The 26,993-nt window shown below is 40.0% G+C and overlaps 3 protein-coding genes across 4 annotated transcripts in view; 1 reads left to right on the forward strand and 2 right to left on the reverse strand.

Moving 5' to 3' along the window:
- The first annotated feature begins 2,868 nt into the window (after positions 1-2,868).
- On the forward strand, positions 2,869-20,641 carry LOC108677317 (titin homolog). 2 transcript variants are annotated; one of them, XR_007156623.1, is made up of 18 exons: positions 2,869-2,960; positions 5,468-5,537; positions 5,723-10,100; positions 10,347-10,495; positions 10,769-10,877; positions 11,432-11,634; positions 11,873-12,067; positions 12,253-12,547; positions 13,132-13,304; positions 14,102-14,260; positions 14,512-14,718; positions 15,081-15,225; positions 15,992-16,103; positions 17,148-17,302; positions 17,713-17,808; positions 18,031-18,206; positions 18,500-18,858; positions 18,906-20,641. XR_007156623.1 is itself a non-coding variant. In XM_018165533.2 (17 exons), the coding sequence occupies exons 1-17, from the start codon at positions 2,930-2,932 to the stop codon at positions 18,687-18,689; spliced, it is 6,843 nt and encodes a 2,280-aa protein (XP_018021022.1). In that variant the 5' UTR covers positions 2,869-2,929; the 3' UTR covers positions 18,690-20,641. The 2 variants fall into 2 exon arrangements, 1 of the variants encoding a protein (XP_018021022.1); XM_018165533.2 differs by having other exon boundaries at positions 18,500-20,641.
- Positions 20,258-24,067, reverse strand: LOC108677318. Its single transcript, XM_018165535.2, has 4 exons — positions 22,805-24,067; positions 22,183-22,312; positions 21,794-21,915; positions 20,258-21,469 (listed from the first exon to the last, which is right to left on the reverse strand). The coding sequence occupies exons 1-4, from the start codon at positions 22,874-22,876 to the stop codon at positions 21,311-21,313; spliced, it is 483 nt and encodes a 160-aa protein (XP_018021024.1). The 5' UTR covers positions 22,877-24,067; the 3' UTR covers positions 20,258-21,310.
- Positions 24,068-24,146: 79 nt separating this feature from the next.
- Positions 24,147-26,993, reverse strand: part of LOC125177692 — a 54,125-nt gene continuing 51,278 nt past the window's right edge. Inside the window, exon 4 of the mRNA XM_047879918.1 lies at positions 24,147-25,951. The gene's annotated coding sequence lies outside the window, so the exon portion shown is untranslated. The remainder of the gene's footprint in view (positions 25,952-26,993) is intronic.

The following is a 26,993-nucleotide window of genomic DNA, read 5'->3' on the forward strand; positions in this document are numbered from 1 at the left end:
AAAAAGTAATTCTGACACAGCTCGGAATTAGACACACACAGCTCGTTCGAGCTGTCTTGTATTCCAATACAGCTCGCACAGGGCGTCGGAATTACGAATTACGGTTTTGAAGCGCTCTGTCTGCAAGTCTATGGAGTATGGACATTACACCGCGCATTTCAGTGATGTCAGAATTAGTCCCACAATATGCCGAATTTAGTCACACAGTGTCAGAATTCAGCAATTTTGTTGATTTTCAATTGTAAAGGCTTTTAAATAAATATGGCAACAGTCTGTGATGTTTCATCATTTCTATCACGTAGTGTGGTGTTTTGAGAGTGGCGTAAAGCAATCAGAACTTGAGTTGCGCATACTGTGATATTTTTATAGCCATTCATTTCTTGCTATGTCCTTAAAGTGTCAGAATATGGTGTGTTTACCCTATCTGTGAAATGATATTTTTCACCAGCAATTTTGAATACTTCTGTCCAATATTCCAAATTGACATTAATGTTGTTCTAGAAAGTGACCCAAGAGCCAAGATTAAGCTATTCTGGTGGCTTATTGCCAGTTTGAATTCATACTAAAAAATATAATTTATATACCATAAAATGGGGTTACTTTGACTGGTGGGTTAACTTTGACCACTTTTCATTTTTTTAACAAAAACCCCCAAAACTCAAAAGCGATGTGACATAGAAAAATTTTGTAAACATCCATCAAAGGCCTAATGCTGAGGCTACGTAACACAATAGAAAGATTTAAAAAGTTTGCATATCTAATAGGTTAAAAAATTAATAATGTGACCCACGAAAAAGAGCTATTATTTAAAGCCTGTCAGAGTACCCCCTCCAATAATGATTTTGTCATTTCGATGACTAAACTTTCTTTGGTTCATTAAAATAAAATAATTACTGCTTATAAACAACCAACGTTTTCTAAAAGACACAAGACGTCCGAAAACTTGCCATGGGAGACAAAATCATTCAGGATTTGAAGTGAAGTTATTAAGACCAAATTCGACATTATAGGGCGAAAACATGAATAAATTCGTATTTAGAAGCGTATCAATTGGTGTTTAAATTTTGAAACAATTTTCCATCATTTAAATGTCACTGTGAAATGTGGATCAAATCTATTTATTATGAAATTGAACTTTACAAGAATAAAACAAGGTGTCTGACACCGTCTTGTCTAATGTCAACAGTCAACACAATATTGCCATACGCCGTGAAAGATTAGCAGTTTATCCCATCATTCCGTGTGGATTCGAGAACTTTGTTGGTATTGGTGAAATTGTGAGAATTTTCTGCGAAAGTTTACGTAATTTTTATTTTTATTTTGGAACATATTCATTACAAAATTTGTCGATACCGATACACGACTAGTGTATGTCTTGGAAGGAAGAGTCTCCAACTTTTTATCAGTTTTCGAACCACACGCAAGCGAGTTAAAGGAAGTGCAGCTGTCCGGGTGTCCGCAGTTTCTGATGAGCTCAGTGTAAGAGTATCAATTGTCACTTCGGTGTAAGGTGGTAAATTTTTCGATACATTTTCTTTTGTTAACATGATAATATATTACCTATACAGAATTCCATACTGTTTGAAAGTCAATTTGTGCCTATTAAATGGCTTTTTATGGCCTAAATATGGAATTCATGGCTCGAAAAATTGAAATCACGGCTTGAAGAAATGGAATCACGGCTGGCAACTCCATAAAACCACGGCTACAAAAATTCAGTCACGGCTCGCCAAGTAGACATATTCCATGCCTGTAGTGAATAGGGCCTAAGAGAAATATAAGAAATGTCACCTATTTTCACCCATTATGTTTGTGTGTATGTGTGAAATGATAGTTTCCACCAGCAATTTTGAGAAACTCCTGTCCAATTTGTCCAATTTCACAAATTAAAATGTGTTTTAATCAATAAATTGGATTGAAATAGCTGTAAGTGCGAAATGCAGCTGTGCTATAAATGACTGGCAACTGCTGTTGTCTTTTTTTGCTAGTCGCATTAGATACTCAGCTCATTTTTACTGAGCCCTGAATTTTGGAGAGTATGCTAAAAAAATAATCTTTTCAAAATTCTTTATTATGTTTCTTCACCCACAATAGATAAAAGAAACTTTTACCCATAAGCTTAGTGGCAAAACTCCAAAAATACAGTCAAGTATAAGCAAAAGAAACTTCTTGATAAGCAAGATTATGTGGTTATGATGTAGATGTTTTCCTTCAAACCCCAGTTTCTGTCCTGGGCCCTGGCAATTCAGCCTATAAATTACCAGTTGAAAAATTGATGAATATTTTCTTTGACAGGAAAACCTTCAATGAGCTCTATAGAGGAAAACCTTTGTAATTAAATTGTACAATATAACTATTCTGGTATAAGCATTTCTAACTTTTTCCACCATTAGCAGTTGTATTCAAAATTTCCAATTTGGTTAATCAATGGTTACTTTGAAGCTTTAGCCTGTAATTTGCTAATTTTTCTGTCTAATATATTGAAATTGCTGCTATTTTGATCAATTGGAGAACATAGCAGTTTATAGGCATTTTATAGAGAGAATAGATGAAAATCTGTCAATGTCAATGGGAAATGGTGTTTTGCCATAATTAAATAATTACAGTTGTGCTGACTAACATTTTCTGCTGTTTTCATCATGTAGTAGAGTCAGCAGGAAATTTGTGATAGTATGATAGTTGGATGATTTAATAAACAAAACATGATGTCACACTCATCAGTGAGACCATAGGCCAGTGAGATTGGCTTTCAAGTACTCTCTCTATTCAAATGATAAAAAAATTTTGGTACCAATTACTAATTATCTTTTAATGCTCCATTACAAATTTTACTGCGCTTAATTTTTTTTGTACTTAAGATTTGCTGTTTTATGAATCCATGAGCAGAAATAGAAGAGCTGCGTCTGAGTGGTAGCTGTCGTCAGAGACCATGAGTTCGGCCAGTGGTACTGGCGGGGAAGGTGAAACTTGCCACTTTTTTTGCACTTGCACTTATCTTTGAATGTGGAGTGAGCACCAAGCAGTTAGCATTATGATTAAAGACTCTGTGCTTCTGAAGTATGCAATGAGAACTTTTAAATTTAAGTTATTGCGATTCATCTCATCTTTGTGACCCAGAGGACAAGTCTTATAATTATTTTTTGTATTTATAAAGGGATTAAAAGTTGAAAGCAGTTGAGAATTTGCCATTCAATGATAGTGTAATGAGAGCTCACCAGTCAGACTGTAAAGATTGCTGATGATATTTGTTATGGTTACTAGTTGAGCTACACTATGTACAGACTATACACTTGTTCATACAGACCATAGCTCATTGCAGTTGTCCGTGTCTCAACAAAGTTTTACTTTAACAATTAAATGACCTTATTTGCTGTCATGTTAAAGTTCATGTAATGCAATATGTAATTTTTAGTATTAAAATTGATTCATCAAAAAGCCATTTTTACAGTCTGTCAAAGTATATATGGTTTGAGCAGCAGTATATGCAGGGGTCATAATTAGAACCAGCAATCATTTTACTTGGGTCATGTATTCAATGTCTATGTGTTCAATGCCTTGAACAGTTTCTTTGGATTTTTTAATGGGAAGATACGTGAATAATCAAATTTGAATACTTCATCTGCACTATGCCACTTCTTTCATATTGGTTCAGTCATGTAGCACACTGCAAGGTACTAAATGCCAAAGCACTTTTATATAATTTAAAATCAATTGATTACTTTAAAACAAAACATTTTAGAAATTATGGACATTTCAAATGTTCATGAATTCTTTTGAAACTTTAATGCTGTTGCAATACACAAGTTTATGCACTTACCATGCACCACATTCAAAGATTCTGCAAAAAAAGCTTTTTATGTTGACATTCTTTGACCAGGGGTTTTTGTTGGTTTAAATATTGTGTGCTGCTTTGCTTTTGTGTGAATAACTAAAAGAAGAGTTTTGGCCAGATTTCCTAATATATTGTTCAGCAAGAGACCCTTGCATATTTTTAGACAACTATTGTGAAGCTGTGGTGCCCTTGATGGTACCTTATGGCAGAGATGCGGCTAGGTATCTTCTGTGATAACTACAATAATTTGTTTGCTCTACAATGCTCTTTCATTGGTGAAAAAATGAAATTGTAAGTAGTAAACTGTCATAAAGTTCTTTTCTTATGTTAAATTTTGGATAATTTCTCTCATTTCACATCATTTGTTAGCTGCTCATTATTGTTTCCTATCAACTCATCTGTTGATTGGTTGTTCATTTCATTGCCTTATCTGTTGATTAGTTGTTCTGTTTATCACCTCATCTGTTGATTGGTTTGGTTATTTTGTTTATCACCTTATCTGTTGATTGGTTGTTCTGTTTATCACCTCATCTGTCGATTGGTTGTTCTGTTTATCACCTTATCTGTTGATTGTTTTGTTACCTGACTTCTAAATTTGATGCTTTGAGGCTCACTTAATGATCAATCTTTTCATTAACACCTAGTTTGTTTCTTATCACTTCAGTTATTGTTTGATGGCATTATCATATTAGCTTAGCATTGAATGCTTCCTTTTAATAACTCATTTAGTGCAATGTATTTCCACCAAGTGTGACCAGGCAGGCAAACATTATTCAGTGCTGCATTAACACGCATTCCGTACCACCAGGAATCTTGAAACACTTTATATTGCTGATTGTGATTTGCATCTCATCGCAGATGGTGTTTGTAGAGCACCCTCATCCTGTTTCCTATGCACCACTGCTTTGAATTATTCTAAGGTGTGTGAAATTAATTCATGCTATTTTGCATCAAATTTTGCTTGAATATTTTCAATTTCTGCACTAACAAGACAGAAGAATGCTGGATTTGTGGCTAACAATTAAGTTTGATTCTATTCTGTTGTTCTTGCTGCATTAGCTATTTGTTTAAATTTCATTGCCTATTTATAGTTGAAAAATTATACAATGATGTTTTGGTATGTTGAATTAGACTCAAAATATTGTTAATGATATTAATAATTTTTCTCCAAAGCCCATAATTATTTTAAACTCTGAAACTAATTGCAAAGTGTTACAGTATGATATTGCCTCTTGCTTTGTTTTGTGACATTCATCTCTGTGTGGGACCTTCATAATCTGCCATTAATATAATCATAATCTGTGATTACATCCTAATCTGCCATTTGAATCTATGAGATTCTAATACATGTTTGAAAATACTGTAGAGTGTTGGGTTCAGAAATAAATGTCATCAATCTGTTGCTTGCAAAAGCAACACTGAAAACAATGAGTGAAACTTTGTCTTAATAACGATGCACTTGTATGGGTCATCCCAGGCCAATAGGGCCATCAAATGGGTTGTTTCAGGGCTATGTGCTTTCGGGGCTATTAACTTGTTTTGTACAATATGATCCATTTAGAATATCGAGTGGCAGAGAGCTGATATATGATGGTTGCCTGCTGTATCTAAGAGTAATTTTAGTTTATATATCAGGTGATGCCTCCAAGACTGAACGCCGTGCGAGCCTAACACGCACCACCAGGTCACGGAGCTCGAGTAAAAGGTTTGCTCCATGTTTGATTTTACAGTGAAAAATGAATGATAGGTTTTGTGCTCCGTGCTCGTAAATTTGGTTATTGACATTTTTAGAGCATTCCTGAATAGTTATATTTCTGTAGTGCTTGTGCAAACTGCTTCTAATGTAATGATTCTGAAGTCTGAACCGCCCCTTTTATTCTATTTTTGCAGAGGAAATATTCCCGTGCGATTGACAAGGTCCAGTATCTACAACCATCCTGCCATCGCCACTCCAGTCGAGGAAACTATTTTGTCAGCTCCAGCTGAAGTTTCTGATGACATTCTTGACACTAAGGACACTTATGTATCCGAAGCCGAGTCCCCCGATCCCCATGAGACAGACAAAGAGCGTTCAACGTTCGAGGTTTGTATAACTCAGCCAGTCTTAGTGCTGGAGAGACAGTTTGTGTCCGAAGGAGAAGCATCAACTGACACTAGAAGAGATCTTGAAATCGCCGAGACAAGTCAAGTTTTCAAGAAAGAAGATATCGAGGAGGAGGAAGATGATGTTTCAACGGACAGTAGTGGAGCTGTGTTGGATATATTGAATATTGCTTCAGATATTATGCCTCAGAAAGACGCTTTGGAAAGCCAAGAAGAATGCTCTTCTGTCACATCTAATTCGGATCTAGATCAAACCTCTGCAATATTAGCTGGAACAGAAACTCGCAAGGCTCTGGCTGACCAAATTGACGAGATGGCTGGCAAAGAAGATAAGAAAAAAGTGTTAGAGTTGATGTCTCTTAATTTTAATTCTTCTGCTGACGTGGAGAAAGCGAAAGAGTTGATTTGCGAGACGTTGGCAGCCAAAGAGAAAAAAGCCACGACGCGCAAGTCTAAGAAGCGCAGGCTAGAGTTGATGCTCATGGAACTAGCCGAGAGCGGAGATGCTTCCACTAGCAAAGACGGTAACTCTAAGTATGCTTTGCTTAAAACTAACCCTATCACACACGCTCTGAAACGCGTCCGAAAAGAGCCTATTACAAGCCCTCCTAGTATGACATCCCCCACGTCCATTATCGTCACCTCACCTGCCTTCCTCTCCCTCCCGTCCCCATCCTTCACTGGTCTAACTTCCAAGTCTACGACCCCGTCTCTTCGCAGCTTGAAGTCTCTGACATCATCGTCAGGGAACAGTCTTATTGCGTCCACCTCCTCCGACTTGTCCTTGCCAACCCAAAGTTTGTCGGCGACTGCGGTGACGAGTATCGCGATAGCTACCTCGCCGGCCTTGAAGAGAGTTAGACGAGGCGACCGTCGATCCGGAAGTGAGAAAGATTCCAGTGAAGAGACAACGAGTCTGTCTGAAGCCTCTGAAGCAGAGTCCAACAAAACTGATGAAAATTCAGGCCTTAAGAAAAAATCTAAAGTTAAGTCCAGAAAAGTGTCAGCGGCCATGGACGAAAGCGCCAATTCATCCATTGGTACTCCAGCTGAATCGGAATCAGACATTGCTCCCTCAGTGGAAATGAAGAAAATAGTATTGCTTCCAGCTCGTGTTGGTCGAGGTCGCGGTCGTGGCAGGGGAAAAGCCATTGATTTGATACTCTATGGAAACTCCCACAATGAGGACGTCCAAACAACTTTATCCAGTCGCTTGAAGTCACGAAGTCGCCCTACGAGACTATCGCTTCCTTATATAACCCCTGTAAGCGAACAAAGTTCAATATCGGAGAGAGATGCGTCGCCTTCGTCAGATGATTTCAATCCAGATTTCACCCCTAGAACATCTACTAGCAAATTACACGAAGGCCGCCTTGTTAGATCTTCAGAAAATGAAAAGAACGTTTCTTGGATTTCTCGTCGCAGGCAAGCGCGAGCTAAGCTCGATAAAGGCACCAGTGTTGAACCCATAAAACTCGAAGATGGTAAAGATTTAGAAAACAAAGATCTATTTGATAGTTCGAAAGGAGAAAGTTCGTCTACCGATATGACTGGGGACGAATTGCCTGATATAACGCAGCCCATAATTGCAAAGACAATTGCTGCTCCGGAATTCGCTGAAAAGACCGTAAAGTTTAATCGTAAGCGGGTTGCCGCCAAACAGGTTACTAATTCATCGTCTTGTGACTTGGCTGATGATCAGAAGAACGTGGTTGACAACGAGAGTGAAGTTCACAATGAGAAGAACGTAACCGAAAAGATGAAGAACGTGGCTAGAAAATCTCAAGTGAAGACCATAGACGTTACGGATGAAGCGATTTCTTTGAGAGGTCGTAAACGGAAGTCCCACACATCAGCACTTGAAGAAGATGACATGGTCTGCACACGACGAAGCCGAAGCTCCACTCCGGTCAATGTGATGTCGGGTACCAAACTCCTCGAGACCTCCCGCCTTGCTAGGAAGAAGTTTGCCTCAAGGGAGAACAGTATCGAAGATGTGCCTCAAAATCCTATTGAAGTTGGAAAAGAAGAAATCACACACGAAATAGTCGAGGCGAAACATGAAAATGACGTTTCTCTCCACTCTTCGGAAATCACTGCTGTGGGCGATGGCTTAGTTCTCAGAAATTCCTCTGTCGAAGCAGAATTAGAACGAGACTTGAAAGCAAGCGCTGCTGAAATGGAGGAGAGCTCCTTATTTGATTCTAGTGTCAAGCCTGCCGCTGTGGCTACCAAAAGAAAGAAGAAATACTTTCGCGGCCTCAAGTATTCGTTTTCGTCCAGCGCTGAGCGAAAGAGGAAGCAGGCTAGGGAAGCCAGGAAAGCTGCTGAGGCTGCAAGTGAAGCTTCATCCTCCTCTATTGTGGCTGACGATGAACCTGGCTCGGAAAGAACTGATGATAAATCGATTAAAACCGAGGGAGGTATCGACAATGCCTCTGTCGATGCTTCTAAATCTTATGGTATCAGTGCACAAACTGAAAGAGACAGTAGTGACCACATTAAAACTCCTGTCGCGCCCGAACTTTCAGCAACTGAGGCCAAGAAGGCTTTGCTTGCATCGACTCTTTCTGATATTGACAAAAATAACGTTTTAGCTGCTACAGAGAATGAGGTATGTTCAGACCCTATTCCTTCGGATGCTTCTCCAGCTAACAGCAAGCAGGTAACAATCGTCCGACGGTCAATGTCTGTTGATGAGGGGACAAAGAACCAAGTCGAAAATTTAATTCAGTCTTCTCCAAGCGCTTCCCTTTCAGTTGTAATGAACAGCCCGTCATTGGCTCTGAAATTGTCACCTTTATCACTTCTTAAGCCTTCTGCTGCTCTTGATGATAGTAAAAATGACGAAACCTTGTCGGTTTCTCTAGCCACTCCATTTGGATCTCCTCAAAAAGGATATTCGGATGAAGTTTCCCCGCCCAGTACCGATGTTAGCGCTCGATCTCTGACGATAAATTCACCATCGGTTTCTATTTCACCGAACAATGAAAGCGGTTACCGGAGATGGTCTCTCCAAGAGCCCGCCTCAATGGATTCCACTTCAAGCGCTACTAGAAGCCCAGTGAAGCAGCCAACTTTGGACTTTTTGCGCAGCTTGTCGCTCGTCAGAACCGAAGATGTCAAATTCATGCGGGAAGAAGCCATTAAAAAGTCGGAAAATAGACCGAAGATCGACTTGCATTCATTGACAGCAGCCATGAATAAGAAGAAGAAGCCAATCAAGCTCAAACGTAACAACGAAGTAGGCCGACAGTCTTCCTCATGTTCGAGTGAGAAGAAGCAGGATGTACATGATGCCGAAAACCCCTACACGTTTGTCGCGTCGCCTCCGAAGATTGTGTCTCTGCGGTCACGCGACCCCATCGCTTCTGAATCTGCTTCTGAAAATCTTCCTATTACGGCGATGCGGTCGACGAGACGTAAAGCTTGTGGTGGAGGGCGAAAGCAACTGGATATGACAACTCCTCTCGATGCTGACAAGTCCTCGGTAGAAACTTCGCCACTCAAAACTAAAGAAGGCACTTCGGAGTGTGCAACCTCGTCGCCTTTTAAGTCCGATGCGAATGACATGGTTAAGTTCCAGACAAATATTCCTCAGGGAGGAGCTAATCTGGATACTGAGGTTCGGCAGGAAGAGAATAACGTGCTCGAGGAAAGTCCAAAGACTTTTGATTTGCCAACAAAGACCAAGTGTATCGCAAATTCAGATGACAGTGGCACTATAATTGACAGAAATGCCAGAGAGGCTACCGAGGAAGAAACTACCTTAAACATTAAACACCAACCGTCCGTCTTATCTCGCAGTCACTCTTCTCCGGCATCACCTAGATCAAAAACTGATGTTGTAAAGGAAGCAATCGGCGAGCAGCGCACCAATTCTTGCAATGAGTCTGGAGTCGAGACTCCGACGGCGCCTCCTGCATGTGCTCAAATCACGCCTGGAGCTGCCCCTGGTGTAGAGCACCAAGGATCTTACTTATCAGACTCGTCGGTGTCAAGTGCTGCGGCCACTGGCTCAGTTATCCTCGAAGGAGGCGTACGGAAAAGTCGACGCATCGGTAAGCTGCATTCGACGCCGCAATTGCCACAACCGCTGGCCATTGCCGCTCCTGCCGCCGGTGATCATCCGCTTAACGACGGAAGTCAGGAGCGTGTCGATGTGGTGAGTTGTGTTCAAATGAAACTCATCATCACAATTTCACAAACAACGATTTCATTATTCGTAACCTGTACTTTTTTTGATATTGCATTTCAATTTTCAACAGTTTTTGTATATGAAGGAAGATACTATGTTAAACGAAACGCTCCATAGGTTGCACTATCGCTAATGCACCATAGGTTGCACTATCACGATTGCACTATAGGTTGCACCATAGTGTTGCACTATACCAGAGTTGTATGATGGCAGGCGTGCGAGGAGCTGCGTGAGGTGCTGTGCAAGTGTCGGGTGCAGCACAACCCCCTGGCGTCGCTGCCTGGTGGGCCCATCTACTGCCAGGCCATCGACTCCTTCGACGGCCGCATGCTCGGCTGCTGCAACATTGTTAAGAAGAACACGTGAGTTATAGGGCGTACCGGGCACGACATAGGGTGATGTTATGTGCGATATTGGTGTTCTGTATGTACTGTAACATCGTCAGTGGCAAGATCACCTTGCTGCTGCTGTGTGCTGACATTCATGTGTTGTGTTTGTGTGCAGGTATCTCCGTGTGAGCGGCCCTTGCTGCTGCTGTGTGCTGACATTCATGTGTTGTGTTTGTGTGCAGGTATCTGCGTGTGAGCGGCCCTTGCTGCTGTGTGCTGAAATTCATGTGTTGTGTTTGTGTGCAGGTATCTCCGTGTGAGCGGCAAGATCCCCTTCCTGTTGCTGTGCGACATTCACCGCCAACGCCTGCGCAGGCATAACTGCTGTCCGGGCTGTGGCCTCTTCTGTACTCAAGTGAATGCACAATATTTCTCAAAATAGAGTATTTGTTACAATATTTTTAGTCCTGGAAATTAGGGTAACATGTAATTTGCCAAGGATCTAGTGATGTGTCTAAATTTGTTATTTTTAACGAGTATCGTAATTTTTTGGAGGTTAAATTCTATTATTATTTTTGCATTTTAAAGTGTTGAATGCCTTGCTCTGTTTCTTGTTAATTCAACAAATCTATCAGATATTCGTTTCACTTTTTGCAGCTATTTAACGTTTTGATGGAGTCTTTTTTCCCCTTCTGAAAGTATGTAGCGCTGCACCAGGCCTCCTTCATTCCCTCTCTGAAGGTTTGCTTAACATGAAGTAACGCTCTGCCAGGGCTCCCTCTTCCCTCCCTCAAGCGTTTTGCATAACATAACATAATGCTGTGTCAGTTTTTTTATCACTTCGCATCCTTAACGTAACATAAGGTAACTCTGTGTCAGGTCTCTCTTTATTATTTTACGTAACATGAAGCAACTCTGTGTCAGGTCTCACTTTATTATTTTACGTAACATAAAGTATCTCTGTGTCAGGGTGTGTTCCTGGAGTGTCGCTGGTCAGAGGGCATCACTCATCACTACCATCGTCTGTGTGGCGTGTCGTCACCCTCAGCTGACGGCGCTCTGCTCTGTCCTCACTGTGGGTCATCTGATGCTCCTGCTGAGGTGCTGCTCGACCTCAAGCTCGCCAGGAAACCTGTTGTCTACCTCGAGCAACATCAGGAGAAGAAGGCCTCGTCAGTTCTTGCATTCTTAACACTCAGATTTGATATCTGGTTCATGTACAAATGTTACGCGGCTACTATTGATTTGATCACGAGTAACATCAAAAGATTATAGTAGCTTTTTTGAAAAATATAATTCACTGTCTAACTAACTAGAAGTGTATCGTGTGTCAAGAAGTCATGTAACTGATGAGTTATTGCAACTTAAAACTTCTTTTTATCTAAATTTTAAGTAACACTTAATCCTCAGAAGCGGCGCCCGTATGAGTTGGACTAGCAAGGGGGAGTTGTCTCCTGACGCGTCGCTGGAAGACGCAGGGCCTGAGCTCGCGCTGGGCGAGAGCGGCAAGGTCGTCTCTGCCGGCAAGCTCGCTCCAAGCCTCGACAGAGACAAACTGGAGGCGGCCATCATCAGCGTCTCGGCCGGCAAACCACCCAACATCAAGTTAGTCTCTGCCACATCAACATCTTTTGGGGAATGCCCGCACACAGCCATTTATTGAATGTTACTAAACAAGTGGTGTGTAAGGTGCTACGAATTTAACTTGTGCTACTGTGCGACAGTTTACTATAAATTTTCTCATGCGGATGTGGGGATTTTTTAACTCGTTAATTCTCCTCCCTCTCCAGATGCACCCCGAAGTCGCTGTACTACGCCACCAAGCACGGCGACCTCGAGAAGGTCCTGCAAGTTCTGTCGGGCGGCGTGGACCCGAACTCGCGTCTCAAGGACCACAATCAGACGGGGCTGCACATGGCGGCCACCATGGGTAACGTGGCCATCGCTCACGTGCTAGTCATGGCTGGTGCTGCCCTCGATGTTACCGATTCCAGCCTCTTCACTCCGCTCATGATCGCGGTGCAGAAACACCACAACAACGTCGTGCATTACCTCGTCGCTGCCGGCGCTGAGCTGCAAATTAAGGTACCTACTCTACTGTGGGTATTGTACTCGAGTCATACACATGTCGATACAGAGGTGTTTTCTATGTTATAATTCTGATGAACTGGGATTCGGGGAGAATCGCCAAAACAAAACGAAGAAATAGGAGCGAAATTGAAATCTTCATTTGGCATAAACATGAGTTTTTAATGTTAATATTTCTTTGATTAAAAATCATTTCAATATATTAAATATTTTCATTCAAAATCCTTTACGAAAATAAAGACAATTATCCTTTCGTTTTAATATTGTAGTTCCGCAATCAGTAAGTATGAGCTGTAATTGAAAAAAGAAAATGAAATGGAGGTTGCGGTAAATTTGTAAATTTCTCCTCTTAATAAATGTAACGGGTAATTTCTTGATTTGAATAAAATTGTCGATGAATGCTTCCTACATACTGTACGTGAAAAGTCCCTATAAGTATGACATGGGATGAGCAAGGAACCCAGCAAGCATTTTCGTTTGAAATAACGTTGATTGATCGTTGTTAACGAAATTAATTCGTAATCATCGTTGTTTCAACGTCATTTGTTGGGAAGAAATAATGTCGGTGTATGTTATTCCAGACGAACGAAGGCATGACATGCCTGCACCTGGCGGCCAAGCTGGGTAACCTGACGGGTTGCCGCCACCTGCTGGACAGCGGCCGCCTCTCCCGCCACGCCATCAACATGCAGGACGAGGGCGGCTGGACGCCTCTAGTCTGGGGCTCTGAGAACCGCCACATCGCTGTTGTCAAGTGCGTCTAATGTGGGGCTTAGTTGTTATGCTGGGCTGTTATCATTCTCAGTTGTTATCATGCTGAGCTGTTATTATGCCGAGCTGTTATCTTGCCGAGCTGTTATCTTGCCGAGCTGTTATCTTGCCGAGCTGTTATCTTGCCGAGCTGTTATCATGCTCAGCTGTTATCATGCTGAGCTGTTATCATGCTTAGCTGTTATCATGCTGAGCTGTTATCATGCTGAGCTGTTATCATGCTGAGCTGTTATTGTCTTGTGAGTGCAGACACATTACTGGTGTCAAGTGGGTGTAATGTTCTACATAGATATTATAGTTTAATGATGCAGACCAGTATAATATTGTGCCAAGCTGTTATTATTTAATGATGTGGACCAGTGGTAGGTGTAACATTGTGCCTAGCTGTTATAACATAATGATGCAGACCATTCTTAGGTATAATATTGTGCTTAGATATTATCTATGGAAGCAGAGCCAGGGGTCGGTAAGATCGTTAGCGATCTTTGGTTGTTGAGTACAGAACTAAAGGTTTTCTTTTTGGTCACCTGCACGGCCGACAATTTATTTTTCATGAAAATAATTCTATTTTGTGAGTACTCTTGACGTACAATTTTCGTAACGATGGTTTAGATTAAATATTGATGTTTCTCAGTTTTGGATCAGTTGATATTTCGTGTCGGTAATATTCGTGCTTGGTATTTTGTGTGTTGCAGGATTTTATGTCTGTACTATTCATGTCTTCTTGCTTGTGTGTTGCAGAATTTAGTATAGGTTATATTCATATGTTATGCCTTGCAGGTTCCTGCTGGAGCGTGGGGCGAACGCTCAGCTGTGTGACGTGGAGCAGAACACAGCGCTGCACTGGGCCGCACTCTCAGGCTGCACACGCATCTGTGCCATGCTGCTGGACCGCGGCTGTTCCTTGCACTCCATGAACGCTTACCGCGACACTCCGCTGTACGTATTACCCTATCACTGACCTGCAATGTTCACAGTGAAACTGGCAGCANCGGTCCGCTGTCTCTTATACACATCTAGATGTGTATAAGAGACAGCTCCTTGAATGTTCCATAATGTCTCTCCAATTTCTTCTTCCACCTCAATCAACTCGCACTCCTTGAATGTTCCATAATGTCTCTCCAATTTGTTTTTCCACCTCAATCAACTTGCGCTCCTTGAATGTTCCATAATGTCTCTCCGTTGAGCAGGCACATAGCGGCCCGGCAGAATCACCGTGACGCCGTCGTGCTGCTGTTGGCGCGCGGTGCGACGCTCGACTGTCTTAACTCGAAGGGCCAGACGCCGCTGGAGTGCGCGCTGCCTGACAGCGAAGTGTACCTTCAACTCACACTTAACCATAAACTCCGTCAGATGATGCATGACAAGAACCATCGCTCCAACACCGTCCTCTCCAGGTCTGGGTCTATGCCTGATCTGAAGTGTGCTAAGGAAATCTAGATTTGCATGTGACAAGCGCATCGATTTGAGAATAGACAACAAATTTATTTAAATGTGTGCCAGCATTAAATTTTGGGATGTGCAAGCTATCAACCATATCAACCGAGGTATGTTTCATGCATACTAACCTAGGTAGGTATGTTTCAACTGTACCAACCTAGGTATGTTTCAACCATATCAACATAGGTACGTTTCAAGCATACCAACCTATGAATGTTTATACCATACCATTTTAGGAATGTTTCAAGCATACTAACCTAGATATCAGCTAAGTTAGTTATTGTTATAATCTGTGTGAACGATTCATATGCTGCCACAGCGACATCGCGGCGGGCAAGGAGCAAGTGCCCATCCCGTGCATCAATGGCGTGGATGACGAGCCGCTGCCGCGCAATTATCTCTACATTGCAGAGAACACCGAGGCAGCTAACATCAACATCGACCGCTCTATCACGTCTCTTAAGGTAACTTTGCTTCTTGTCATATTGCCTCCTTTGTTTATTCCAAGCCGGCGTGCGCGAAATAATTATTTATTTAATTGAGTAATTATTTATGAATTAATTACTTATTTCTATTTCATAAAGATATTGTTTTCTTTGTAATATCAAAGTCTCTGCTTCCCACTCAACTTGCAACATTGCTTCAAATTCTTTCTAATAGATAATTTTTAAGATTATTTTATTCTCATACCAATGAGAATGTAACAGTAAGCATCACTTTATATGTTAATAGTTTTCGAGAGTACGGCTAGCATTTCCTTGATCAAAGATTATTTTATCCATTGCTGCTCTCGTCATCCTTTCTTGGTGATGAGAATGAAGTGATTATATTATGTTGTGAAGTCATATTCAGAAAGCACATTGTAAATTTGTGATTGGTTTCGACTGAATCTTTTTTAAGTTAAATTTTGTAAATCGTTTCTCCGTTTTCTCGTACGTTATAACAATTTAATCTTTGTTGTGTCCTCAATTCCGATGTTGCATTGTTTTTTAACAAAAGCAGAGGTGACGGTGCCTGTCTTCATATGATTTGTGCAATATGTTTGCGTTTCAACAGTGGTGCCACTGCCAGTGGCAGTTTTAAACTTTTTGTACAATATGTTTGTGTTTCAACAGTGGTGTCACTGCCAGTGGCAGTTTTAAACTTTTTGTACAATATGTTTGTGTTTCAACAGTGGTGTCACTGCCAGTGGCAGTTTTAAACGATTTGCACGACATGTTTGTTTACCAGTGGTGCCAGTGCACTGACGGCTGCAACTCAGGAGACTGCGGCTGCACGCAGCTCAACTTCCGGTGCTGGTACGACCCGGAAGGCCGTCTGCTGCCAGACTTCAACTACCTCGGTAAATCTTTGTATTACTTTACCGTCCTGAGATTTGCCTCGGCTTCTTAACTTTGTGCAAATTTCTAATATTCTGTCATTTAGGTTGGGGATTTCAATTTGCTATGTATGGGTATAACTTGCTGCTCAAATATCAACTCTTGATTCAATGGATGTGGTTTTTCCCAGAAATATGTGTTCTGCACGCCGCTAGCTGGTGTTTGTCTCGATGCATTACTAACATTACACATAACCTCCAAATTCGCGTACCTAAATATTGTGAAGCCACAGAGCGAGCTGGAGGCGCGAGTTGAAGTCGCTGTGTTGAAACTCTTAGTTTTACGATGCTATTTTGTTGTGTTTGAGCAAAGTGTGTTCATCTAATGTTTTTGATTGAGCAAAGTGTGTTCTTCTACAAAGATTCTCGCTAACCAAGTTCTCCCAAATTTCTATTTCTGATCGTGGGTAAATGTTTCATCAAATACCTGTTTTTGCTAAAAATTTTCCATGGAATTACCTGTTGAAAACATTTGTCTATATTCACAAACTAACAGGTTGATCGGGTAATGCTGGGATTACATAATATCTGAAATTTAAAAATTTAAATATCCGGCATTCTATGATCCTGAATGATATCATTCTGAAAAGTTTCCTAATTAACGAATGTTATTATTTTAAAGAATTCCACGTCCTTACCCAGCATTTAGCATGGAAGTCCCTTTTAGATCTAAATTTGAAATTCGAAATAAATTTAATTTTCATTGCCGTACTATATAAAATTTATTTTCAAAATATAAAATCATATTTTAATTTCCTAATTCATCTTTTTCCTTGCATGTATTGAAATGCTTTATTATTTCAACTTTGAAAATCAAATGAAAAAACTAGGTAATATCCTGTATTGGTGAAATATGCCACCAAACCCCCTATGTATATACTACTCCAAGCTTCGAACACACAAACGAACACACAAGCTTTGACGAATATATATAAGATTAATAAAGTGACGGTTGTATTAGGTATGCAACTAAGACATATATTGACATTAAAGTTATTTTGTTCGCAGACCCGCCGATGATTTTTGAATGCAACCGAGCATGTGGCTGCAACAAACTGTCTTGCAACAACCGCGTGGTGCAGCACGGCATCACCGCGCACCTTCAGCTCTTCCGTACAACTAATAAAGGATGGGGCGTTAGAGCCCTCAAACGCATTCTTAAGGTAACTCCATTGTTATTGTTGTTATTGAACTATTAGGAGCTATAGTCACTTGTTCAGTAGCTTAAAAACTGGCACATTGTTACTCACAAACAATGCTTGCTCAGGGTAAAATCCTGTTCCTCTCTTTAATTTATTTCAATAGTAAATATTCCAAAATTTTTAATACAAAACAGCCAAAAATCATAAACTAGAGCCGTCGACATTGTGCCTGAGATAAATATAGTGTTGTGAATCATTTACACTTGTCCTGACAAATTATGATCTCATTTTAGACATTGTTTTATAGAGGAAAATCTAGAGAAAGTTGCTTCTGAAGTATTTTTTTTAGAATATGTTATAAATTAGCAATTAACGTCTTACTTTTTTTAAAAACTTGGCAATGTTGATGATTGTACACCGTTGTGTTGCAGGGCTCGTATGTGTGTGAGTATGTGGGCGAGATCATCACAGATCTGGAGGCGGACCAGCGGCAGGACGACTCGTATCTCTTCGACTTGGACAACCGGGTAAGCCTGCATTAATATCTATATATGTATATTCTTTATAATGTAAGCCTAAAAGATCTTCGAATCTGGTGCAAGATTTTTGTTTTGTGTGACCTGCTATCCGATTTCATTTTTATACAGAAACTGTTTTTTTGTTGCCATGTGGCTCGATATGAGAAAAACACTTCAGCAATTCTCAACTAATCGTATTGTTTTCGTCTCGCCTTCATTATTGTGGCTCAGGATAGTGAAACGTTCTGCTTGGACGCCCGCAACTACGGCAACGTTGCTCGCTTCATCAACCATTTGTGTGCCCCGAACCTGACGCCCGTGAAGGTCTTCTTGGACCATCAAGACCTCGCCTTCCCACGCATCGCTCTCTACGCCTCCCGCGACATCGAGGCTGAGGAGGAACTAGGGTCCGTGCTCGCTTTAAGTTGCTTGTTCTGTGTCTCTAATTGCTTCGAAATCTTCGTTCAACTTGCTCGTTTGAAATGGCTTGTCGTATTGTGTATTTTACAATGTTTGAAAATATTTCTCAACGTTTGTGGTTTAGAATGACTTGTAACTTGGTATCATTTTATCAGTTTTTGTATACTCTGACTTCATAAATTCATGGGTAGCTGAATTAAGAACTTATCAATTCAGCTAAAAAAAAATAATTATCATGACATTTAGTCTTGTGTTTCATCTCGTCAAATTTTGTTGGCAGGTTTGACTATGGCGAGAAGTTCTGGATGATCAAATACAAGCAGTTCACGTGCACATGTGGAGGCGAGACTTGCCGCTACTCGGCCAGCGCCATCCACGCGACGCTCGACAAATACCAGGCGCGTCTCCTGGAGTCTGGCACCGCCCTGTCGCCGCAGCGCCGTACGAGCAGCAGCGAGAACAGCACATGACGGCCTGCTGTTTCTAAGGGTGTTAGAAATGTCAAGAACAGCTTTAAAACAACAGTGACGTACACAGTTGAAGTCGGGTTTGAATGAATTTCTCTAAAATAACAGTAAAGTACGCAGCTGAGGTCGGATTTGAATTTGCTCTAAAATAACAGTAAAGTACGCAGCTGAGGTCGGATTTGAATTTGCTCTAAAATAACAGTAAAGTACGCAGCTGAGGTCGGGTTTGAATGAACAGCTCTAAAACAACAGTAAAGTACGCAGCTGAGGTCGGGTTTGAATGAATTGCTCTAAAATAACAGTAAAGTACGCAGCTGAAGTCGGGTTTGAATGAATAGAATGCATGTAGCAATGCAGTTTTTAGCTGCTATTGATCTAGCACGAGTAGGTAAAGCACGAGTAGTTTTTTAAGTGCCAAGACGACGAAATTTTAACGTAATATGAAAGTTATTTATTACTGCAGGTACGTTTGTAAGACGTAATTCAGTAAACTAAAGCGGAAGATTAGATACATGCAACAAGATTCAGAGCTCGTGGGATAGATAGGTTCGGTCTGTAGGTCCGACCTGTCACAATTATGATGCTCTGAATTAAGTTGTTCATGAGCTTATCCGTGTTTATTTCACGTATAATTACTTTAAATTACGAGTATTTCACAACACAAACGAGTATGAAGTTGAAGTGGGTTAGGAAGCTCATCTTTCGAGTGTGTGAGAACGTGATCTGATTTTAGCACCGGGAATGTCGGAATGAAAGACGAAGTGTGTTCAGGTGAGAGGAACGACGCATGCCTCTACCGTTGCAAATAATATTCTTAAATTATTTCACCAATATTATTATTATTATATTTCGCCCAGTGTTCCACAATAATGAATGCCAGACTATAGCACAAGAAAATATGACGAATTGTATGTTATTTACACTTAGAACATTTTATAAATTTTTCCTATTTATGACTCGAATTGCGTTGGATGAATTCAACATTTAGTATGGTGATTAGGGTTAGAATATTTTGTGTTATGTAAATCTCAATTTGTAATTGAAAAGGGTAATAACTCGATTTTCATGTGATGCAATATCATCAAGCAATTACTCATACTACTATAGACAGTCGAAGAAAAGTAAATTTTCATGTCCGGGTCACAAAATTTTCAGTTCCCACTGTGAAATATGTATGTGGCGATTGTCGTATGGTTAGTGATTGGTGAAGGCATGATAACGTGGCTACCATCACAAACTAGGCGATGTGGGGTGCCTTTTTGAGTGGGAATACCAAGTTACCATGCATAGTTGCCGCTCAAGTCTTAACTGTTGGATTGAAATGAAGGTTCACAATGCTAATACATATTGAGTGCCTTATATTGAGTAAGTAGACGGCTCTGGATGCGTTCTTGTACTAACCTCATTTTTTAGACATTATCTTTGCGCTGTAACGTAAATTGAGACCATAGCAAGCGTGATCGGAGGAAGTGCGTTAAAAACTTTACGCTAAAGTTAGTAACCAATTAACCCTAAATATGTATGAAGTAACTCTAAAATCGTATGAAGGAACTCAAATGAAAGATCGGCGTGGAGACTAGCAGCGTAATGCAAGATATATTAAAAGCAATCGTCCTATTCGAAGTGTCAAGATTTCGAAATCTAATTAACCTATGCATGAAAACCTTCGATTTGCCTAAGGGGAAATTAATAGTTTTTCCTACCCTGAGATATTGTACGGTTTCCTACTTTCAGATGGACGACACATGTCGGCAGGTCCAAATTATGTAACGTGAGCAGTCCAACCAGTACGATTACGTACACGTGTATCAGATTCGTGCAACACTTAAAAGAATAAGTTAGCCATAAACATATTTTTGAGTAATTTTATTAAAGTTACTGTGTAACATTTAAAACTAATACTAACTTAATATTGACATTTACAGGTAAGTATCAAGTACAAAATTGAAAATGATCTCCTGTAGTGTAATCTATCCTTGGCAAATGATTACTATGATGTTATGTTGTAATAAATGAAATAAGGAAACGATCAATACGAAACTGAACTTCATAACGCGATAGTGAAAGCAGGCCAGCTGTTCTTGATTATATTAATTACTAGTTATTATTTCTGTGGATGAGAGAGCGTTAATTAGAAGCAAGAGAGCGACATGTAACGCACAACATGTCAAATGCAACAGCAATTCCTTATTGTCTTAATGATGGCTTAGCAGAAATATCCAAGGAAAACTAATTTAATGTCCAGTTAATTATGCATTATAAATAATTCATTTTAGTTTTACTAGAGTTTTACTTTGCTCGACTCGAGTTAGACAATTGTGAGCAGCGATGCTACCACGAGTGCTGCCAGATGGTGAGAAGAGAAATGCTGCATCATTTCACAAACAATTACAAAAATGACATCAATTTGATATTATAAGTAAATTTGTAATTTGCGTTGCAAATACTTACATTTATTGACTTATTTAGTTTTAAAAAAGGCCCAAATCGGCAAGTTTGTAAAAAAACTAAATTCTGGCAACCCTAGCTATGATGGCCTCGAACTAAGCAACTCTGGTCAATTTAGAAAAGGTCTAGGTCTATAAAATTGGCCGGAAAAAGGCCACAGGGTCTGTCAATCCTTGCTACAGCGGTCGCGGTGTCAGCAACTCTGGCCAAAAGCGCGGGATGGGGACGCGGGATCTGTCAGGGGGGAGGACGGGGGGACGAGTGAAGCCTCGGGTGTGAAGCTCCAGCACGGACAGGTTGGCAGGCATGCACTGGGGGTCCTGTGACACGCTCAGCTGTGGGCGGGAGAGTGACAGGATACAACCAATAACAATGATAATCTCCACCATAATCCAATAACAATAATAAATAACTGCTAACTAAGCGAATCAAATGGGGATCATTGTTCGTGGTCATGGAATGGAAATATTTACAGGCTTTTGTCCTCGCACGAACAGAACTGCTAACTGAAAGGCTGAAAAATCAACCGAAAGTAAGTAATAATCCACGGCTATTCATTTCTATCAGGATAGAACTTCCGTTCAAACAGAAGAAAGAGACGCTAATTTATTCTTTGTGGTTAAATAATCGTATCACGTATGTACAAAAGTGCAACCCACAGCAACAAATCTCCTGGACCACTCGGGCACGCACTCGAGGCCAGCTCTGCAGGGGCAGCTGTGCGTGAACACCCGCCAGCCGCCGTAGTCCCGCAGCCGCTCACCGGTGGCGCAGTAGTCGCCTGCGTCAGTTACCGAGTAAATATGAGCAGTAAAATGGAATGGCAACAGCAAGTTGAATAGCACTCATAGGTAGAGTAGTTCACGTGAGTTATGTCGAACTTTCGCTTGAAAATAGAAATATAATTATCTGAAGTCCGGTTCTCGGGACTTGCCTAGACCCACCACTCATCCAACACCCACAACGACCTACCACTCATCCAACACCCACGACCCCACGACCCACCACTCATCCATCACCCACGACCCACTATGGCACGACGCCCCACCTATAGCAGGCAGAGGTTGGCACACGCCCTGAGGTGTGCGGTGGTGCAGCCCCAGCAGGAGGCAGCAGCCTGTGTCGCAGTCGCCGTTGTCGCTGCAGTCGGGGCCAGGCAGCGGCGGGAACATCAGCGCCTGTTTGTTTTATTGCAATAAACTCAATAAGTTAATAACCAGCGCTGCTCGATTAAAATAGTTTCTTTTAATTTACCTGCCAACAATGGAAATAAGACCAGCGCAAACGATTGTCAGTATTCCTTTTTTGACTTTAGGATTAATAACGAGTTTCAATAACGAGTTGTAGATGACAAATTTGTAGGTTGTATTACAACTAAAGATAAAAAAATCGTTTATCATCCTCAAAAAATGCTAGGATCTGAATTAGTGTTGGCAATTCAGTACTTAGTCAAATGGATTGTGTCTCGATGAAATCAGAAGCGAACACATACGATTACGGCATTCGACATTCATCAATGGAAAGGCGTAAACCAAACATGGGTAAGCCTTTTTTCTGAAGTGGATAAATAAGATGGGGAAAATTTATAGGTACAATTGCCATATTTAATATATAATAGCCGCTACAACCTTGTTACTATTATAGTACTTGGTATTTAAGACTCCTCTTACCTGCACTAAAAAGATTTCCGAAATGACGAAGAAGAGAAGGCGGATGACGAAATTCCGACTCAGAATGGGCATGTTTCAAGGGCCAGAAGACTATTTGTTAGAGATTTTTTTTTTGTAAATTTAATATTATTACCTCAATACACAACACATTTATCAGCTTCAACAAACGTTAGTATGTTATAAATACCATGCCAACAAAGCTTGCAATTAGAAATATCACCGTCATAAAAGCTTTCTCTCTATTCTACAATATGCGTTCACCGATTAAAATAATTAAGTAATGGGAGCTATTTCAAGTTAGATTTGCATAGCTCATTCTCACTCGGCCTAGCATTGCACTTCTATAGGAATAAAAAAAAGGACATTTTATTCCATTTATATTACTATCTCAACGATATTTATTATAGGTAAACAAAAAGCTTATTATTGAATAAATTTTTCAACGTGAAGGCTTCCAAGATACACCATCACCTGTAGGCTCCCCGGACTCTTACACGTCCAAGAAAAATAAAGGCGAATCATATTAGCAGAGCACGTCGAGCCTGCAGCAGGCATTGTGATCACATCTCAGGTCACTAACTGAATAACTGACCATACGTTATTCAAATTTTATTCAACAGTGGAAGTTATACTTCGATATTAATCAATTCGACACGTTCATCGTAAGCAATCCTACGAGTTTTTGATATCATTTACTCATAATTTATTTGAGGTTTTGTTAAACTTTTGTTATCATTTATCCTTTCTAGTCCTGAAAAGTACTAAAAATTATGCAAAGAATTAACATTTCTATGGACACGAATAAAAGTAACCCGAGACTTTCAGTTTTCGAACGCATATCGCTCTTCCTACAATGAAGAACAATAATTATAGGGCAACAAAGGAAAAAATGCCATAGCTTTCTCTGGTGATGAGTGTACAGAATTGCTTGCTTCTATAGCTATTACATTATAGAATAGCATATATGTGTCAAGGTAGCAAGTGTTACAAGTGTCGGTACAAAAAATAGAATTAGCAGCATGCAGAAAGAAATATATTAAGTGATAAAAAGAAATATCCAAGAGTATAATATATTTTCTAGTCACTAGCTAAAAAGAATAACAGTCAAGTGTAATCAAAGACTAGAGAACAAATGGATAAGAGAACATAATAAGTATAATAGAACTTAACTTGCATAACAGCAAACGAGTAATGAGACCTAGCGTTACCCACAGTGCGTAATCGACTACCACAATCCACGGTTAAATCCACTGAATCGAAAGGAATACCAGATTTTGCGAGAATTAAATCATTGGCATTCATTTGGGAAGACAATCGCAGCTTTAAAACAGTCAATAGAATATTGAACATTTTTCAAAACAATTAAATAGAGACGCCGTACGTATTCTCTGTAAAATCTGTGCTGCATAATACTAATTCTAGCGAAAAACGATCGATGGCCTTAAAGGTAGCTTACGTACTACAGGCGAGTGCCTCACTACCACTACAGGCTCAGTATAAAAGAGCGGTAATAGGAATCATCAAGCGTACATATTCGTCATTACATTGAATTAAATTCTAATGCACGACCCACTGCAGATCAAACACACAAAAATAAGTCATTTCAAGTTTAAATGTGGCCCCAGGAAAACTTATTTATTATTATTTTCAAGTAGAACATGTCTGAGATCGATATTTTTCAAATTCATGAAAAGCCAGAGTGGTGGAAAAGATAATAGGTAACGTAAAAAATGAGTTCCAAAACTATAATGAAGTCGTAGCATTTGATCATCTTCAACCGGAAGATACCTGATTCAAATAAACTATATTTGAAAATATTAAAAATTTTGCTAATCTAATAATTATCTGACACAATTCATTTAAAAATTCAGATCAGATCAACGAGCACCATATACGAGGACCGATATATCCTACCTTTTGACGTGCGAAACATGGCGGCTGCCGACCGCTTGTGGTTAACAAGCTGATAATTTCACTGCAAAAATATTTGCTAAAAAATCGTGGTTTCGCTAAGTATGCGAAAGACGCAGATAATAATTGGTCCGGAGATGGTGACATGTAACAGTCAGTCCCAATATGCTCTTGGTGTACAAGTCAGTGAACGCTATTAGCGGGGCAACAAACGACAATATGGAACTCTGCACCACGCGCGCAGTCACATGCTATAATATAACAACGATACATAAGTAGGTGCTAAAGCACGGCTGTAACTACTAGATTAATTATAAAATCATCACATCTAATAAAATACATTTGCAATGTAACTAGCTGAAATTTCAAATTCGTTTCCAATGTCATTGCAAACGAAGTTACGTTCGTTTCAGATACGTTTAAGAAGACAGCGCGAGTTTATTTCTTATGAATTAACTTCATAATTTAATGAATAAGTTTATATTAGAATGGAGCCTTTGCTATGAAGCAGTTTCAATATTTAATATGGTAAATAACATAGTTGTATTAAAAGCCACATTAGCACTATAAATCCTTGGTCATCATCCACTCCCTATAATACTGCATTAATATTCAAATGCATTTTCAACTGTTTAAAAATTTATTTCATAAAATCATTCGCCATTTTTACGCATTTGTCACCTCCGTATCGACACTGAAATTTAAACAACAGATGCGCCGCGGTTGTTATAATTAATTGAATGGAATTGCATGAGAAATATAATCTCGAACAGGAAATTTTATACGCAACTTTTTTTATGAATTTCCTAATTTTTTATACGCAGGCGAATATTCAATGCAGTCAACATATGTTGTAAATAAGGTTAACATGTCCAAAAATTGTCAAGGAGCAAGGTGATTATACATCTTTGATATATAATGAAAGAAAGTAGACCAAACCTAATAAACTACTGATAAAAGCAACAAGGAAACCATGATACCAATTCTAGTTACTGGAGTGGCACCATCTCTATAAGTTAGAGGATGCGCACTATGAACGGCAAAAATTTGACGGGAATTTAGCAAAACATCTATACACACAGTGATAACAAAGAAAGTGAACATTATATAAATGAAGAGGACAAAAATGCGAAGTTTTAAAACAATTCTGGTTTCTGAGAGGTCCAGACGAGTAGGGTGGATGTTAGCTCGAAGTTCACCTGGAGCTGCCGTCCCGACCACGTTGCTCCGTGCAGGCTGTGAGAGAGCATTAACATTTGTTATTTCAACGACGATCCAAGATAAAGATTGCTGAGTGTTTACGAATGAAACACGTGCATTGCTTCTCACGAATTTAAAAAATGAAGGGTGAAATAGATGATAAGTACATCAAAATATGAGAAAACATATCCAATATCAAATAATCCAGTTCTTAGAAATTATGAATACAGAAAATCTACATGTTAAACGCGATGCTTTGAAAGAGGTCGGACAGGATAGACTTGGGATTCGAGCAAACATTTTTTTTAAAGTCGTTTCAATTGTTACAAATGTTTTTTTCTTCGGATGTATCTGTACATGTATGAACCTCAAAAAATAGTTTGCAGGTTCTTTATCAGGCGGGTACTCCAGTGCTGCTGTACGAAAGGCTGTAAGCCTTGCAGTCAGAGGTCAGCGGATAGGAAGCTTCGGCAGGAAGGGTGGGTTCGGAGGTTATGAACTCTTTCGCAAAAGTCAACCTTGGATTTTGGGGTTATACATTGACATGGTGAACGATATTGACTGTAATGACAAACAACAAAACTAATTTTTTTTTAGAATTCGGACAATTCGCAACACAGAATGGGATACAAACAACGAATCGCGGCTCCGTTGTTACGTGGCTAATACGAATATAAATCAGTGGTGCTTCATATCCGTAATGAGAAGAGCTGCGCTGCTACAATTTTTCGCTGATTGTGTCATTTTCCCTAAAACAAAACATCAAAGCTCGACAAGGACGATACACAAGAATATCGGACGCATTTAAGGTTGTTGTTAACAAAGCATCGCAAGGAGCTGCAACGTGCATTATTACATCACTAAGTGCACACAAACCGACGGTTAGCTACTGAATAACCGCCAAGTACAACTCGGAAACATTCGAAACATGAAACATGCCCAACACCTGAAACATTTTACAGTTCACCGCTAAGCTGCTTCATCATTTCCTGTTGAATAATGTGAAGCATTTTAACCGTCACTGCATACACGAATTTTAACCACAGTGAACTAAATTTACGTATGTGCACTCATAAAC

This window comes from Hyalella azteca, unplaced genomic scaffold, assembly GCF_000764305.2.
Source record: "Hyalella azteca isolate HAZT.00-mixed unplaced genomic scaffold, Hazt_2.0.2 contig4197, whole genome shotgun sequence".
NCBI classification, from domain to species: Eukaryota; Metazoa; Arthropoda; class Malacostraca; order Amphipoda; family Hyalellidae; genus Hyalella; species Hyalella azteca.

What these genes read in the sequence shown, in the direction of transcription:
- LOC108677317 (XM_018165533.2), top strand. Translation starts at nt 2,930, where the DNA reads ATGAGTTCGGCCAGTGGTACTGGCGGGGAAG. An exon ending in GCCAGACTTCAACTACCTCG is followed by an intron (nt 16,104 to 17,147) that starts GTAAATCTTTGT and finishes TTTTGTTCGCAG; the next exon opens with ACCCGCCGATGATTTTTGAA. An exon ending in GAGGCTGAGGAGGAACTAGG is followed by an intron (nt 18,207 to 18,499) that starts GTCCGTGCTCGC and finishes TTTTGTTGGCAG; the next exon opens with GTTTGACTATGGCGAGAAGT.
- LOC108677318 (XM_018165535.2), bottom strand. Translation starts at nt 22,876, where the DNA reads ATGCCCATTCTGAGTCGGAATTTCGTCATCCGCCTTCTCTTCTTCGTC. An exon ending in CGGAAATCTTTTTAGTGCAG is followed by an intron (nt 22,313 to 22,804) that starts GTAAGAGGAGTC and finishes TAAAACAAACAG; the next exon opens with GCGCTGATGTTCCCGCCGCT. An exon ending in CCAACCTCTGCCTGCTATAG is followed by an intron (nt 21,916 to 22,182) that starts GTGGGGCGTCGT and finishes TAACTGACGCAG; the next exon opens with GCGACTACTGCGCCACCGGT.